At 34.2% G+C, this 17,747-nt stretch overlaps 1 protein-coding gene across 1 annotated transcript; it reads right to left on the minus strand.

The window, feature by feature from the left end:
* Nucleotides 1–83: 83 nt before the first annotated feature.
* On the minus strand, nucleotides 84–17,747 carry LOC123537442 (tetraspanin-1-like). Its single transcript, XM_053528784.1, has 7 exons — nucleotides 17,607–17,747; nucleotides 15,908–16,108; nucleotides 14,515–14,589; nucleotides 13,343–13,447; nucleotides 11,030–11,269; nucleotides 8,894–8,977; nucleotides 84–6,837 (listed from the first exon to the last, which is right to left on the minus strand). The coding sequence occupies exons 1-7, from the start codon at nucleotides 17,670–17,672 to the stop codon at nucleotides 6,682–6,684; spliced, it is 927 nt and encodes a 308-aa protein (XP_053384759.1). The 5' UTR covers nucleotides 17,673–17,747; the 3' UTR covers nucleotides 84–6,681.

Here is a 17,747-nt window from a genome sequence, read left to right on the forward strand (position 1 = left end):
TATCTGGCGCCAAACAGGACTACATCAAGAACCAACCAAAAGAAAAGTAAAAACACTTGTCAGTTAGCAGTAACATTAAATCATTGGTTGCCAGAAAAAAATATGTGCTTCATAAAAGCAAAGTACCTTCTCAGATATTCTTTTGCAGACTAACTTGTCTTTAAATATTTAAAACAATTTGAGAAAACAACAAACCAAAAGTTGTTTATCATGTAACTAGTGGAATAGATTTACTACATTTATTTATCGTGAGCTTTTTTCCTTGTAATGTGATGAAAATTGAAAACAACTTAAAACTATTTTCATATGAATCATCAAAAATGTATAATAAAACTATACGCAGCACCATTGTACACTCTGAGAATGTCTGTTTAAACTACTGACTCTGGATACAATTAGAGTTGTCTCCCTCATACATATACAATAGAAGAAATAGTTCTTTGTTTTGTATAAAATTCAGTCATTTTTGAGACAAAAAAGGTGTACTATCTAAAATTTCACTCACTCGCTGACTTATTTTTCACTAGACATCCATACATTTGCTTCATAAAGAGAAAAGAAAATGTTTAAGATCGCGCAGTCAGCTACAGCAAAGCAACTCCATAATGCTGCAATTCAGAATTCCATTAGCAGAGTGATTTCATATTTTTACTTTAACATTTGTACTGAAATAAAGGTCAAATCTGACTAAAAACTAAAAGAGGTGGGTGTTAAGCAGACAGTATACTGTGAAATCATTAATATTCGTGGCAGACTAACTTTCGTTGATTTCGTGGTTGAGTCAATCCATGAAATTTAATCCCAACGAACAAGTAAAATTCCCATTCATTTTATGTTCAAATGTTGAAATCCATGAATTCATATCCTCACGAAATTGCCATTTTGGTCAAAACCATGAAATTTCATGCCCACAAAATTAAATGATTTTACAGTTAAACTTGAAAAGTTTATGTCTGCCTCTATGTGCTAAGTTTTATCTTTAAACCTAGAATGAATGTGTTATTTTACAACCTGCAATATCGGAACCAAAAATAAAATGTGTTAATATCCTTTAAGCATAGATTTCCCACGGGGCTGTACAGTCTGAAATCAAAGAACAATACTGTAAGAAAAATTAAGACAATCCCCATACACGTCACTAAATGCAAAGAAAATGATTTTCCCAACTGAATCTAAATCCTGTTACTGCAGGCATTACTGCAATTATTTTCTTTGTGTTGTGTTTAATATAATTTTTTTTTTAACTATCTTTGATGACAAGTGATTTCTGATTTTCTAACCATTTCCTCACAAATAATTAGTTCAGACAAGGAGAGACTGGGAACAAATAAGAGTAGATACAACGCTTTACTAGGGTCATCCTTTTATTTGCAGAATGTCAACAAATCTTACATCAGTGCTCTAGAAGTAAAATAATATTTGATTTGGGCCAAATAGATTTTTCATCCATTGAAAAAAAAAAAACACACAGAGTTTACATATTATGATCTTAGCAGTCAACTGACCCAATTAACATGAGACATGTATACCTACAACTGTCACAGGAGACAGCATGCTCGACAACTTCGATGCTGGATAGTGAAATAGGGCACTTCTAAGGAAGATGGAGTTATCACTGTAGTGTTTAATGACTCCAATATGGATGAAGATATTGGACAATAGCTTAAATCCGAGTCAAATGTATCTAGTAATAACAGAGAATGGGTAAAAGTGTACCAAAACATTAACTTACTACAAAAGGGACAAAATGCATGGTTGCAGACGCAAACACCGGGGCGCATAGGATAGCTCTCCATATACTTTGTATATAAGACCTAAAAAAACAGTATAGAATAGATGGCGCCAAGATGGAACAACATTTAAAGAATTCAAATCCACAACACATTCTAAATACATAAATATGAAAGTTCCGAAAATGAACATGTAAACATGTAAATGCGTAAAAAATCACAACTGATGCAGTTATAAAAATGTTGACATGTGTATGACATATGACTGACACTGATAAAACATACAACACATGGAATATCGTTAACAACACATTATACAGTGACATACATGTATGAAGAAAATGGCACACAAATGGTTAAAATGGTAAAAATTTTCACAATACATAATATTGTTATAAAATAATACACAGTCACTACTCTGTAAAATTAAAAAATAGAAAATACAAATTAAATACCAAATTTATCTAATATTGCAACAGAAATTTAATCTTAAATAGATTTTACAACTGCAAGACTAGTAATACAGTTTAATAGTCGTTTTAACACTTTTTCTTTTTGAAAGTAGAGGCAATAAATAAATCACATGATTGATCTATCAATCAATCTGTCACAAGATGAATTAATCAATCACATGATCCATTCACCACTTAATTAAAACTAAAATAAATCAAAATTTACAAAAACTCCCTTCTATCTAAAGACCGTTTCAAAGTGAGCTTTTATTGTACTTATTTCTACAGATCCATAGATTAAACAAAAGGTTGCATGAAATGCATCACGGGTAGTCTCACACTTTGATGTTTAAGCAACCTGAACTGACAGGGAACCAACCAGCTTCATACATGAAATATAAACACAACATTTATGTTGTCTTTACAAGCATATTATATTTCTGTTTATGTGGTATATGAGGGTAAGAGAGAAGAGGCCAGTTTCCCTTTTAATGCTGAGCACCAAGCAAGAGAGCTACCGGTACCATTTTTCATGTCTTTGGTATGACGCGGGATGGAACACACAACCTCCCGCACTCAAAGCGGATGTTCTACCACTAGGCTATCGAGGCATGTGTACTTTGCTAACATGCTTTATGGCTTCAAGTCCACGGGCACAACCATTACTAAGACTGATCAGTGTTGTTGTTTACATTTTTTGTCTATGTGATCAATGTTGTTTTCAATAAAATGGTCATCTTGTTTTTAGAAAGAGTATGAAGGTTGGATAGAGGGGTCCTCCCTTTTAATTTTTTCAAATTTGTACATGTCAAACCCTGACAGATTCTGGCAGATTTCATTTTATTCGGACTTCCTACTAAATTTTGCTCACAATGAAACTGTACAACTGGAACATTATATTTTTCTTACAATTGATGGTAATGGAAAGTTTTTATTAGGAAAAAAACCCTACAGACAAAACAAATAAAATAGAAAGCGGAGTACAACCCCCCTCTAAATTTGACAACCACATCAGCAGCTATGAACACAAGTATGAAACTGCCAAAGACTTTCTAGGTATTATGTCTATGTAACATATCATTTGTGTCGTAGTTCTATATGGCAATACTTTCTTTCTATGATTTCTAAACCTTATGTGCAAAAAATGCTGTAAAACATGGATGCTTGAATGAATATGAATTTTTGATGAGTAAATACAAATAAATTATTGTAATAAATAAAACAAGTAAACTAAAGCTTGTTTTCAGAACTACTAACATCTGAACTTAACATTTTTTGCATATTTTTCTAAAAACAGTTCTTTGCAATTTTCAAAAAGGATTATAACAGAGTACATGTTAAAATTAATATAATAAATAATACTATTTTGTGCAAAGAATATATAAATATTTTACCATTAATTACAGAACTATTATGTTGTTCCAATATTTGAAATAGCACTTCGACTTAACCCTTACCATGCTGGACACAATTGGTTTTGCCTTTGCGACCAGTGTAGATCATGATCAGCCTGCACATCCATGCAGTCTGATCATGATCTGCACTGTTTGCTATTCAGTAAGTATGTTTTGGGTAAGCACCCCTTTTAACAGTTAATGGTACAGTCTAAATTGGAAGATGGACTAGTCTATTATAGAAGTTTAGCATGGTAGGGGTTAAAATTATAATAGGCCAATCTGAGTATGATTGCAGTCAACTTAGCTTTACATTGTTGCCAGTTTTATCTATTAATCTGTGTGTATTATTATATTATGAAATCTAAAAAAAAACTTCAGGGTTACATATTACCACTATTCTCTGTAATGCATGTTCACAGACAAAATATCAACATTAAATGAAACTGAATGGTTTAAAAAATGTATAAAGCTAATCTAACTAGCATTGTACACTGAAGCTCTATCTCTGTATAATCAGATCCTTTTGTTACATTAAACAAAACCAAACATATATGTACTAGAAAACACTCTACTTCAAGTCATTACATCTAGTTGCTTTCTGGTTATTTTGTTCACAGTTTGTCTGGTTTAAAGTTACACCCATACAGCATCTACCCAGCTTATAATGGGAAAGGGGGCGGGGAAAGACCACGTGTCTCCCCAGGCATTATTTCAGATAAGGGCCTGGACATACTGTAAAAGCAGAAATTTTCGCGAGGGTTTAACTTTTGCTATATTCTCGAGGCCCTATATCTTGCGAAAATTAATCCTCGCGTAAATTTCAACCAACAGTATAATGCAAATTCAAGTAGGATACCATTTTTACAATTTCACAAATATTAAACCTCGCAAACATAATAAAAAATTTCGAATTCGCAAAATTTTGACCCAGCAAAAACACGTGCTTTTACAGTAGGTAGACACCTCAATCTTCCAAATGCCAGCTAGAATGCTTCCTCACATGGAAGAATTCTACATCCCTTGAGGGGTTTTATACCCATAACAGTGAGGGGAAAGTATTCTGATGTAGGAGACCTGAACATTTGGCCCTCTTCTTTCAGAAGAAATGCAGAGACTAAAAAAAAAATCATGTATAAGCATAACTTTTCAAGTTTAACCAGTAGAAAGTAACTAGCTGTTACATTGAAATATAAAGTGTTTTTCTAGTACAATTTCAAAGGATTCCCTTTTAGTATCATAAAAAAACAACAGTGAAACGTAATTGGCTGTTAAACAGACATAACACAAACAAGCTGTGAGGTTTGTTATCTTAAAAACAAGACTAGACTTAACAAATATATACACATAAAAGACTTCTGTCCCAACTTTAAGGCCTTCATACCATGTAAGTAAAAAATAAAAATACAAAAAAATATAAGCTAGGCCTGTAAGATATTTACACATAATATTCCAACACAAAATACCATATCTATCCCATAGCCAAGACAAATTTACAAAGTGTATAACAAAAACTGTGTGAGCAATTAGAAATCAAATAGCTACAACAGGAAAATGGGATATAAGAACTTTTATGCAATGCAGAAAGGATTATCGTTCTGCATTACCAAGTGTTTTTGGCTAAACCAGGACTTGAACCCGCACTAACACAGCAAACGATGTTTAGCAAAAATAAACACAACCACCGTTTCAACTGTGTATCAGGTCAATATGTACATACTACCTGTTAGGTATCAACAATGTATCTTTTTTTTACGTTATGGTTAACCCTTACCATGCTGGACACGATTGGTTCTGCCTTTGCGACTAGTGTAATCATGACCAGCCTGTACATCTGTGCAGTCTGATCATGATCTGCACTATTCGCTATTCAGTCAATACCTTTTTTGTAAGCACCCCTTTTAACAGTTAATGGTACTGTCCAAATTGGAAGGTGGACAAGTTCATGATAGAAATTTAGCAGAGTTAGGGTTAAAGGGAGACTACAACTGTGAAAAGAAAGTGAACAAATATAAAGTTCACTTACTTCAATATTTTGAACATGATTTCCTACTAGCTGGTCAATGTTTCATCACTTACTTATGTTCTTTTAATACATTCTTGAACAGTTTCTTACTTTCAAAATGTTCATTCCATGAATTCAACTTTTTGTTTTTTGTTTTTTTTTTCAAGTGGAATATATTTTGTCATAAGATAAATGTTAAATATTACCAAAATAAAACCACCCTTTCGTATAAATATGTTAAAAATTTTACCATGATAAAAATGAAGCGTCAATATCTAGAAAAACATGTTGAGAAATAAAAAGAATTTAGAATCTTGAGAACAAGTCTGAGAAATAAAAAGGCTTCATGAATGAGAACAAGTCTTAAACTAGGAACATTTCTCAAATGTGATTAGAGAGACACAACTCTCAAACCAGGAAAATTACAAAAATAAAATCAAATCTTGAAAACGAAGACAAAATGTCATGTATTTCTTTTTCGCAGAGATCAGTGGAATATATATGGTAAAATGGGTTCAAAAATTGCTGGTAAAAAACACACTTGGTAAAAAACAATTTCTATCACTAACCGCTAACCTACAATCTACGTAAGGAAATATACATCATGATTGCACTAAATGGGGACTTCTTTCTGGCATACAGCAGACTACACAACACATTAAACCTTGGAATAAAAAACAAAATAAAGGGAAATGGTTAAATTGTTCCCAAAAAGAAAATTTACAAAATTGGTTCAAGGAAATTTGATCCCATTAAAAAAACATAACAAATATTGGTTGTAATAGTTCTTCTAATCCTTAGCTTATACGATTCATCTATTCCGTTGATACATGGGAACTGTTTTCTCATACAGTTACTCTTTCTTCCAAGATGAATAATCCATTCTTTCTTCTATTTAGTTTTCTGCACCATAGTAAGTCACATGATTTATATGATTTCGATGGTTCTCCTTTATGTTGTAATTATGTAAGATTTTTTTCGTCATATGATTTTCTTTCCATTGTTGCCATGACAATGGATCTTTCATCCAATCACAGTCTGTTATGTTGAATGGCATATATATCATATGTGTGTGTTTGTGTGTATGTGCGTATGAAGTTTTAACTTTGGTAAAGGTTAGCATATGGTCCACCTCGGGCGGGGTAAGGTGATTTCTCCTGTGTTCTCGCCATCTCGTACACTACATCGTCTTCCCTAAGGGGTGGCGATTTTCTCATGAAGAACAGGAGTAGGGCGCAAAAAATAATTGCAATAATCTGAAACAATATCAATTTAAATACTGACCTCAAGTTTACATTCCATTTATAAACAAGAGCTGTCGGAGGACAGCAACGCTCGACTATTTAACAGCCTTGTCGCTTGAATGAATAAGAAAGTCGAAAAAGGGGCATAATTTAGTAAAAAAGTAAAATAGGGTTATGGAACCTGCATAGTGCTTATCAGCTCATGACAGTGGACAAGTGTATGAAGTTTCAATCCATTCCCATTAGTGGGTACTGAGATACCAGCTTACATATAAGAATTTAACCCAAAAACTCCTAAGTTGAAAAAGGGGCATAATTTTGTAAAATGCAAAGTTGAGTTATTGACCCTTTGCACTGCACGTCATATCATGAAAGTGAACTAGTGTGTGAAGTTTCAATCCTTTCCCATTAGTGGATACTGAGATACCAGCTTACATACAAAAACTTAACCAAAAATTTCTATGTTGAAAAAGGGGCATAATTTTGTAAAAAATCAAAATAAAGTTATGGGACCTGCTTTGTGCATGTCAGATCATGACAGTGAACAAGTGTGTGAAGTTTCAATCCATTCCCATTAGTGAGTACTGAGATACCAGCTTACATACAAAACCTTAACCAAAAAATTCTAAGTCGAAAAAGGGGCATAATTTTGTAAAAAAGCAAAATAGAGTTATGGAACCTGTGCAATGTAAGTCAGTTTATCACAGTAAATTAGTGTGTGAAGTTTCAATCCATTCCCACAAGTGGTTACTGAGATACAAGCTTACATACAAAACCTTAACCAAAAATTTCTAAGTCAAAAAAGGGGCATAATTTTGTAAAAAAGCAAAACAGAGTTATGGAACCTGTGCAATGTAAGTCAGTTTATCACAGTGAATAAGTGTGTGAAGTTTTAATCCATTCCCACAAGTGGTTGCTGAGATACCAGCTTACATACAAAAACTTAACCAAATCGGGACGCGGACGCGGACGCCGACGCGGACGCCGACGCGGACGCCGACGCATGGGCGAGTCCAATAGCTCTACTATTCTATGAATAGTCGAGCTAAAAAATAATTTCTTATTCTATATAAAAATTTTGACATATTGACTGTATCTCAAACAAGGTAAATTCCAGTTAGAATTTCTGGCCAAATTCATATTCATCCACTTTCAAGCACAATCCTGTTTTAGTGAAAGTTATATTATGAAATTCTCACCATTTGAACGAGTGACTTTTTTTTAATAAATAACCTGTCATTTTATTTAAATAAAAGCATGAAATACATGTAAATAGTATTTCTATATTACAGTGCAAACTGACCGCTACAGGACAACAGCTCGGCTAAATTTAAACAAGAGGACAATGATGGTCCTGAATCGCTCACCTCTTCCCACATGACCCAGTTTTGAGTATGACGTTGTTTTATCTATTATTTGACATAGTGACCTAGTTTTTGAGCTCATGTGACCCAGTTTTGAACTTGACCTAGATATTATCAAGATAAAAATTCTGACCAATTTTCATGAAGATCCATTGAAAAATATGGTCTCTAGACAGGTCACAAGGTTTTTCTATTATTTGACCTATTGACCTAGTTTTCAAAGGTACGTATTAACACTTTAAATACTTATCTCAAGTCAACATTTTACAAATGTATTTACAAAATTTCTTTTTATTCTATTTAAAAATTTTGACACATTGACTGTATCTCAAACAATGTTTATTTTGATAAGAATTTCTGGTCAAAATCATATAATTCCATTTTCAAGTACAGTCATGTTCTAGAGAAAGTTTTATTACGAAATTCTCACCACTTTTTAATAAATGACCTGTCGTTAATATTTCAAAAAGTACTTCCATATTACATTGCAAACTGACCACTACAGGACAACAGCACAACTAAATTTAAAACAAGATTGCTCCATGCATGTCAAAGTTATGGTCCGGACAAACAAATCCGGACGTACGGACACACGCCTGCAGGCACATATGTACATACACCGAACAGCCATCTGGACGACTACTTTTTTATAAACTTTACTATTCTTAAAATGGAAGCAGAATGTTGTGTTAAGTATTTCTTACCAATACAGCAACTATACTGAAGGCTATGGCTGCTGCTATACCAATGTTCTCCTGAACTAACTGCACAAAAGCTTCCCCACAACCCTGCAGTAATGTACATTTAACAATGGTAAAATCTTATTTAATGACACATACTTCAAATTCTGCGAAGCTGCACACTGATATTAAGTTTAATCATATTTTATTGGTTGACATTTACATTGACAAGTGACCACTGCACATGCACAAAAAACTAAGCAAGTGGACAGGCCACTAGTCCATGCACATTGATATGCATTTCTAAACCTGCACAACATAATTTCTTTAAGTTGGTAAATCACATTAAACCAATATTTTGAGACATAAACCTCTTTTTATATGTATTCTGTTAGAGATTTATTTATGAGACAAAAATACCTATTTTTACCTCTCCATAACAAAAATACCAGTTTATATAGCAATATCGTCAAACAAAAATTATGAAAGGAAAGGTAATATACATTGTACTACTTAAACAAAGACAAGAGGGCCATGATGGCCCTATATCGCTCACCTGTTATCATTGCACTTGAGGACAAGAAGGTCCTCAGAAAAAATATCTAAGTCCACAAAGGACAGGAACAACAAAGAGAAGAAATTTAACCAAAAAGAAAAAAAATTCTTACAAGGTACAGATATGTCAAAATACACCTAGAAATTGGAGGTACCATCCATGTTGTACCACAGAAAAGTGGTCTCGGTTTTTCCCTACGGCCAATAATAAAAAAGTTACTAAAAATAAGCTATTTATAGTAACGTAAAAGGGAAGTAATTAAAAAAAAAAATTATTGTAAGTGAACAAAAGAAGGATCTGCCAAATAAATCTGTTGACATAAATGAAATTCAGATCAGTATCTTCATTAGTTACGGAGATATACCCATTTTAATTTGAAATAAAGGCAGGTAATTTGACATAAAATCAGTCCATAGTTATCTACCCTGATTGGCTCAGTCCAACTAATGACAATAATGAAATTTCAAATAAGTCCTATAAGTACTTACTGATATAAATCCATTTTGATTACAATCAGGGGAGGTAATCAGATATAAAATAACTCTGGAACCTACGATTGGATCTGATTTGTCATGGAATCCAAGATTTATTGTTGTTGAAGATATTTTGGAAGTTTGTATCAAATAAAACCATAAATGAAGTATCTATATGGCTGCAAAAGCCAAAATAGCCAATTTTGGACCTTTAAGGGGCCATAACTCTGGAACCCCTGATGGAATCTGGCCAGTTCAAGAAAGGAACCAAGATCTTGTGGTAATACAAGTTGTGTGCAAGTTTGGTTAAAATCAAATTATAATGAAGCTGCTATTGTGCAGACAAGGTCAAAATAGCTAATTTTGGCCATTTCAGGGGCCATAACTCTGGAACACATTAAGGGATCTGGCCGGTTTAAAAAAGGAACCGAGATCTTATGGTGACTCAAGTTTTGTGTAAGTTTGATTAAATTCAAATCATAAATGAAGCTTCTATTGTGCAGACAAGGTCAAAATAGCTAATTCTGGCCCTTTCAGGGGCCATAACTCTGGAACCCATAATGGAATTTCGCCAGTTCAAAAAAGGAACCAAGATCTTATAGTGATACAAGTTGTGTGCAAGTTTGGTTAAAATAAAATCATAAATAAGGCTGCTATTGTGCAGACAAGGTTAAAATAGCTAATTCTGGCCCTTTCAGGGGCCATAACTCTGGAACCCATATCGGAATCTGGCAAGTTCAAGAAAGGAACCAAGATCTTATGGTGATACAAGTTGTGTGCCAGTTTGGTAAAAATCAAGTATAAATAAAGCTGCTATTGTGCAGACAAGGTCAAAAGAGCTAATTTTGGCCCTTTCAGGAGCCATAACTCTGGAACCCATATCGGAATCTGGCCAGTTCAAGAAAGGAACCAAGATCTTATGGTGATACAAGTTGTGTGTAAGTTTGGTTAAAATAAAATCATAAAAGAAACCACTATCGTGCAGACAAGAAATTGTTGACGCACGCATGCACGGACGGACGCTTGGACTGCTGACGGACGAAGGGTGATCACAAAAGCTCACCTTGTCACTATGTGACAGGTGAGCTAAAAACAGTAAGAATTGTGTCCCCTTACAGGGAAAAATCATACCTTTTGGTGAATGTTATCATTAACATCCTTTAACGGGTTTGCCTCAGTACCTGGGGCTGAAACATACATCTGACAGTATTTATATGGTGGCGAGTTTACATCCTCGTATCTCTTATAATCTTTGCAACAGGTCTTTGGTGCTTTGTCTTCACGACCGTCTACCTCAACGTTGGGATCGTAATCCTGCGACCATACTGACAGTTTATAATCTGTAAATGACATGCCTCCACAGCAACTGAGCTGAAATTGTAAAGAACGCAGAAATCTGAGAGTGGCACAAATCACAGAAATCGGACATACTAGTAAATCATTTGATGAACAAATATTAGAAGGGTATAAAATAATACGGATTTCATCAAATGAAATTGAAAATTTATCCTAACATTCAACTGTATCATAAGATTTGCTGACAAAAAGTACCGTTAGACATTTTTAACAGTTACAGTAAATTTCCAACTACATACATGTACATGTAGCAGCAAACTCCCGCAAAATTTAAGTTCAACAGCAACACAAGCAAGCTTTAAGCTTTTTAATTCCCTACAAATACAAGTTTTAGGTAGCAAAGGCCTGTTACATTCTGCTCTGCTGTCTGTGCTGAACAACATATCTTTTCTAATATGAAACTATAATATGTTACTTTAAAGAGCATGAAACATCTGATATACAGGGGTTTGCCCACTGACTTGGGATGGGACCGGCACCTTTACAATTGGGAAAAATGCATCATAAACATGATAAAACGTCCCAATTGGGAATTGTTAAAAAGTCGTATTTCTATAAAATTTACATTTACGAAAAAAATGGTCATCAATGCATTCAGTTAGTATTATGTCTTGTGTTTCAAATATTTAGGGTTTCATAGGTACAGTCTTGGTTGAAAAAGAAACAACTTTTTTAAAACTTCGGCAATTTTAGCTGGGAAAGAAAACATTACTTGCAATCAGGATTCGGGAATTAAAAAACAAGAGGGCCATGAAGGCCCTGTGTCACTCACCTGACCTAAAGATCATCAAGATAGTTTCATTAAGATTTGGTCATAAATGTGGCCTCTAAAGTGTTATCTTACTTTTCCTTTGATTTAACCCGGTGACCTAGTTTTTGACCCCACATGACCCAGATTCGAACTTGACCTAAAGATCATCAAGATTAACATTCAGACTAAGTTTCATGAAGATACAGTCATAAATGTGGCCTCTAGAGTATCAACAAGCTTTTCCTTTGATTTGACCCGGTGACTTAGTTTTTGACCCCATCTGACCAAGATTTGAATCTGGCCTATAGATCATCAAGATTAACATTCTGACCAAGTTTCATTAAGATATGGTCATAAATGTGGCCTCTAGAGTATTAACTAACTTTTCCTTTCATTTGACCTGGTGACCTAGTTTTTGACCCTACATGACCCAGATTCAAACTGGACTTTGAGATCATCAAGATTAACATTCTGACCAAGTTTAATGAAGATACAGTCATAAATGTGGCCTCTACAGTATTAACAAGCTTTTCCTTTGATTTGACCTGGTGACCTAGTTTTTGATCCCAGATGACCCAATAACGTATTCGTCCAAGATTTTAATGAGCGCAACATTCTGACCAAGTTTCATTAAGATCGGGTCAAAATTGTGACCTCTAGAGTGTTAACAAGCTTCTCCTTTGACTTGACCCGGTGACCTAGTTTTTGACCCCAGATGACCCAATATCAAACTCATCCAAGATTTTCTTAAGGGTAACACTCTGACCAAGTTTCATTAAGATTGGGCCAAAATTGTGACCTCTAGAGTGTTAACAAGCTTTTTCTTTGATTTGACCCGGTGACCTAGTTTTTGACCCCAAATGACCCAATATCGAACTCATCCAAGATTTTATTGAGGGTAACATTCTGACCAAGTTTCATTAAGATTAGGCCAAAATTGTGACCTTTAGAGTGTTAACAGCCAATTGTTGACGACAACTGACAGACGGACGACGGACACAAGGCGATCACAAAAGCTCACCTTGAGCACTGTGCTCAGGTGAGCTAAAAACATTTGGATAGGAAAGTGTTGCTCAATCTGTACTTTGACCTTGCTTTCCAACAACTCCAAGGAGCCTCACAAATGGCTTTAAAAACTATCTTCTATTAAATTGTCAGAGATAACATTTGTCTTGCCCAAACTCTTGCTTTCTATGATTTATAGTTTGTAATCTACTTATTTATCTACCAAAGTGGGTTATTAGAGGCATAAAGTCACATGACATACAATACCACAGGTTGCTAAGCAAATAATACATCTACTGACACTGATTTTACACAATTTTTTGTACACATACCTCTTTCTGCATGAAGTCTATTGCCTGTGTAACTCGCATATCTACTCCATATTTCTTTGTCACAACTTCCTTCAGTAAATCTGAATTCTTTATTGTATTTTCTATCTGTAATGTATATATTTATCTAATTTAGTTAATTCAAAAAAGTGACACATCTCAGTAATTAAATATATGGTGTACTTTTTAAGACTTCTCAATGACAACAATCAATAGTTGACTTGTAAATACTGATCCAATAATTTTCAATAATTTTAAATAATTCTACAACTTTTTATCTTTAAGAGGCCACTTGTTGAGATGCCTCTTGAGAATTGTGACATCATGACATTATGACATCATAACAGCATGTGCATGTGATAGTGAAAAGGCATAATCAGAAACATTTGGATAGAACAATAGAAAGGGGACCTTGTTAAGATCACTGACTTCAAATCACTTGCCCCACACTGATATTCATTCGAGCCTCACTCAGGGCCTTGAATTCTTCATGAGAAGAAGCCATCCAGCTGGCTAACAGAAGGTCAGTGGTTCTACCCAGGTGCTTGCCCATAAAGAAAGCATGCATGGAGTAGCACCTGTGGTCTTCCTCCACCATCAAAGCTGGAAAGTCACCATATGACCTATAACTGTGTCGGTATGATGTTAAACCCAACAGAAACTACTGAAAAGAAAATGAATGTAAAGAAAAACTAAAGTATTTACATGTCAGATCAAAATATCTTCCACTTACCTTTGCCAATCTGTTTTTTGTTTGTTTTGTTTTGGGTTTAACATCACTTTTCAACAGTATTTCAGTTATGTAACGGCGGGCAGTTAACCTAACCAGTATTCCTGGATTCTGTACCAATACAAACCTGTTCTCCGCAAGTAACTGCCAACTTCCCCACATGAATCAGAGGTGGAGGATGATTCATTTAAGACACAATGTCTTTTATCAAACCGCCATGGAAAACATACAGCCCGTCTGAGGATCGAACTCACAACTCCTTGATCCGTAGATCGACACTGTCCCTATTGAGCTTAAAGCGGACAGTTTCTTGCCAATCTGTGAATCTTTATTAAAATTTAAATGGCACTTTCTCTCTTTGAAAGATATATTTATCTCCCATGGATACAAACAAATACAAATGTATCCACTTTATATACTGATAAAAACTTTCGACCAAAAATACCTCTTCTCTATACACATATGCATAGACTCCGCCTCCAACCAACAAACCGAGTACAAGCGGCAAAAACACCATATACTGAAATGAAAAGCATAAACAATCTGGCCTTTTGTTAGCTCAGCATAAAACTAGTTTCAACATCTACTGTAAAAGGACATATCTTCGCTGGGTCAAAATTTCGCAAACTTGAAATTTTGAGTTTGCGAGGTTTAATATTTGTGAAATTGAAAAAATGGTATTCTACTCAAATTTGAATTATACTAATGGTGAATATTTATGCAAGGATTAATTTTTCGCGAGTTGTTGGGGCCTCATGAATACAGTGAAAATTAAACCATTGTGAAAATTTCAGCTTTAACAGTAATCAGTATGTGCTAACAAAAGTTTTGCCTTCAGGATTTTGTTACATGTATGCTATATTTAGAAACTTTGTTATTGACCATCTTTTGTGAAAATGGCAATTGTTAATCAAATTTACGCTTTCTTCCAGACTATTTGACTTAATTAAAAAAGTATTTCAAGCAAGAAAATCTAGCGATTTCAGCAGAAGTAATTTACCGGTACTACCTATCTTCGTAATTATCTGCCAGAGGGTTAACTTTAACTGCTGAAAATCCTTACGTATTACAAGAAAGCAAAGAAATACACACATGTTCCCCTTTGGTTTGAATCCTTTACACTGAAACAAGTTTGAGGATAATTTTGCAACATGGAAATACTTGTTATTTCAAGGCCTTTTTGATACTAAGAGAGGTAGGAGTCAATGACTGTATTTCTGGGAAAAAGACCGGTACTTGGACATGATAGAGGAATAAAAAGTCTGATGTAGAAGTCAGTTTTGAATAATCTAGCTAAAAATCAGTTCTCTGCCTAGATAAAAATCAGTTTTCTATCTATCAAAAAAAAAATTATACACAAAATGTATATTAATATTTCAGATGTGAAAATTTTTAATATGTTTTTTTACTTATACAAATTCTTTCCACCTTTTTCAAGTGATGGCAATCTGCCAGTATTCGCTTGCACTCTTCTCAATATCTTGAGTACAGTACCAAAAAATTCCTTGTATCAATCCTGAGCACTTAAATTTAAAGAACAATAGAAACTACATGTACTAGTTTCTTTCCATTTTTATTCCTCTTTGTTCTACATAACATCTAACTGAATAGCATGAATAAGAGATTTTTTATTAACAACATAAAAAGGATGAGTTAATTTCCTATTTCCTTATAGACACCAGTCATACAACATCTTGTAGTTCTGTATTTACAAATTTCTGATATATAGTTTTTCTGTACAATTACATATCATAAAATATTGGTCCTTCATAGAAACGAACAGAATGTACCTTTCAAGTATCTAAGTAGTATCATCAATATGTTATTAACCTACTTACCACAATAAGTGCACATTTATCTGGTCTGATAGCTCCATATATCCCGATGGCACAAAATAAAATGACAACAGCCCCTGTAGCAATGAAGATATATACAGCTACAGTATATTTGGTTAGCTCCTCACTCGCACCCACATACTGATTGAGCCAATAGTCTACCCTCAAGTAGATTGAGAATCCCAGTATGGCCGCACCTATCAACTGTAAATATGAAAAATACATTGTATTATCATTATTACAGTAACCTGCCAGCACTGTAAAAATAATCTTTGTATTTCAATCCGTTTTTTTTTATTTGTTTAACCTTTACTTGCTAAATTTCTAAAACGGACTGGTCCATCATACATTTTGGGCAGTAACCACTTATGAATATGATTCAAAGGGGTGTTCATTGAAAATTTACTGACTGAATAGCAACCAGTGCAGACCAAAATACAACTGCATGGACGTCTATTGTATTGCAAGCTCAGAGATATGTATTTACTTGTAGAATAAATTTTTTGGTTTTCAACAAGTAAATATTGATAACTTTACTATCTTTCACCATGATATAGAGGATATTTGTTTGTTTCAGTGAAATATCAATTTTATTTCACAAATGAGTATCAAAAACTGATATTTTCGCGTGAAAATGACTTTTTTGGTGCTCATGAGTGAAATAAAACTGATATGTCACTGACACAAACAAATTTTCTTTTTATTTCATGTGTAAAACTCTACTTTTGTTGTGTAATTTATAAAATGTCGAATATCGCGGGAAAGGTCAGCAGAAAGCGTAACACAAATGATGTCATTCTAACGACGTCATCGTCATTATGGTCCCCGGTATTCATAACGCTCGGTATACAATTTGACTTCAGTTGTGACGGAGGACCAGAACAAGTTCGGCAGAAACGGTGAAAAATAAAAATGATAATCTACTGTTTCAAAACTGTGGATTTAGCAGTCTAGGACTTGTAAGTCATCTGTCTTTGGACTTTGTTCTCTGTTGTCTGCTGTTTTCGGACGTTTTGAGAAAAACGTAAAATTGGATTTCTTTTTTCTCCGAATCGCGTCTGTGTTTTCTGTCCACCATTGCATGGCAACATTGAAGGCTGTCTGTTGTTATGCGACTGAAGACTGGCCACTAGTTTTACATCGACCAATGAAATGGCCTGTTATGTCATCGGAAGAGTCACTGCTAGAAGTTGGCGCTTATGGCTAATCGTAAACGGTTTGAAATAAAAATTGAATATTTTGTTTTCTGAAAATGTGTGTGCCCAATGGGCCCTATAGGCCAATAGGGTGAACATTTATGTGCCCAAATGGTAAAATACGCATCAATCATTCATTAATGGACCCTTGGCCAACCTGGAATTAACACTGGCACTGGTCCCAGCAAAATACCTTCTAACTGGGTGTAATTCATCTTAAGAAATTAAAATATTCCTCGTAAAATGATATCGAAACTGAAACTGACTAAAATTCACACGCTTTTCACGGCAGATTCTGATTGGTTCGCTAGGATTTGTCATGAAACTTGCAGATTGGCTGAAATTTTTCACCTGTATTCTAATCAAACAAAAAAATCTAAATGTTCAAGAGATACAACTAGGGAATCAAGGAAAACCTCTGGTATGCGAAAATGGTACAATACAGACTGTGTGTACAGTAAATTTGATATGAACATATTTTAGCATAATGAATCATGCAAACTTACCAACAACAAAACGCCGAATACGATCGTTAATATACGAAAACAAAGGGTCTTTCTTGATGAACTCATTTTGATTACTTTAACTTATATGCATGAGTCATGACACATAAAAATACAAATTTTGAGTCAATCAGCGAAACTGCA

Source organism: Mercenaria mercenaria, chromosome 17 (genome assembly GCF_021730395.1).
Source record: "Mercenaria mercenaria strain notata chromosome 17, MADL_Memer_1, whole genome shotgun sequence".
In the NCBI taxonomy this organism is placed as follows: Eukaryota; Metazoa; Mollusca; class Bivalvia; order Venerida; family Veneridae; genus Mercenaria; species Mercenaria mercenaria.

Coding starts and splice junctions, on each gene's coding strand:
- LOC123537442 (XM_053528784.1), bottom strand. CDS start 17,672: ATGAGTTCATCAAGAAAGACCCTTTGTTTTCGTATATTAACGATCGTA. Junction 16,109..17,606: donor TATTCGGCGTTTTGTTGTTG/GTAAGTTTGCAT, acceptor TCATATTTACAG/TTGATAGGTGCGGCCATACT. Junction 6,838..8,893: donor TCAGTATAGTTGCTGTATTG/GTAAGAAATACT, acceptor ATATTGTTTCAG/ATTATTGCAATTATTTTTTG.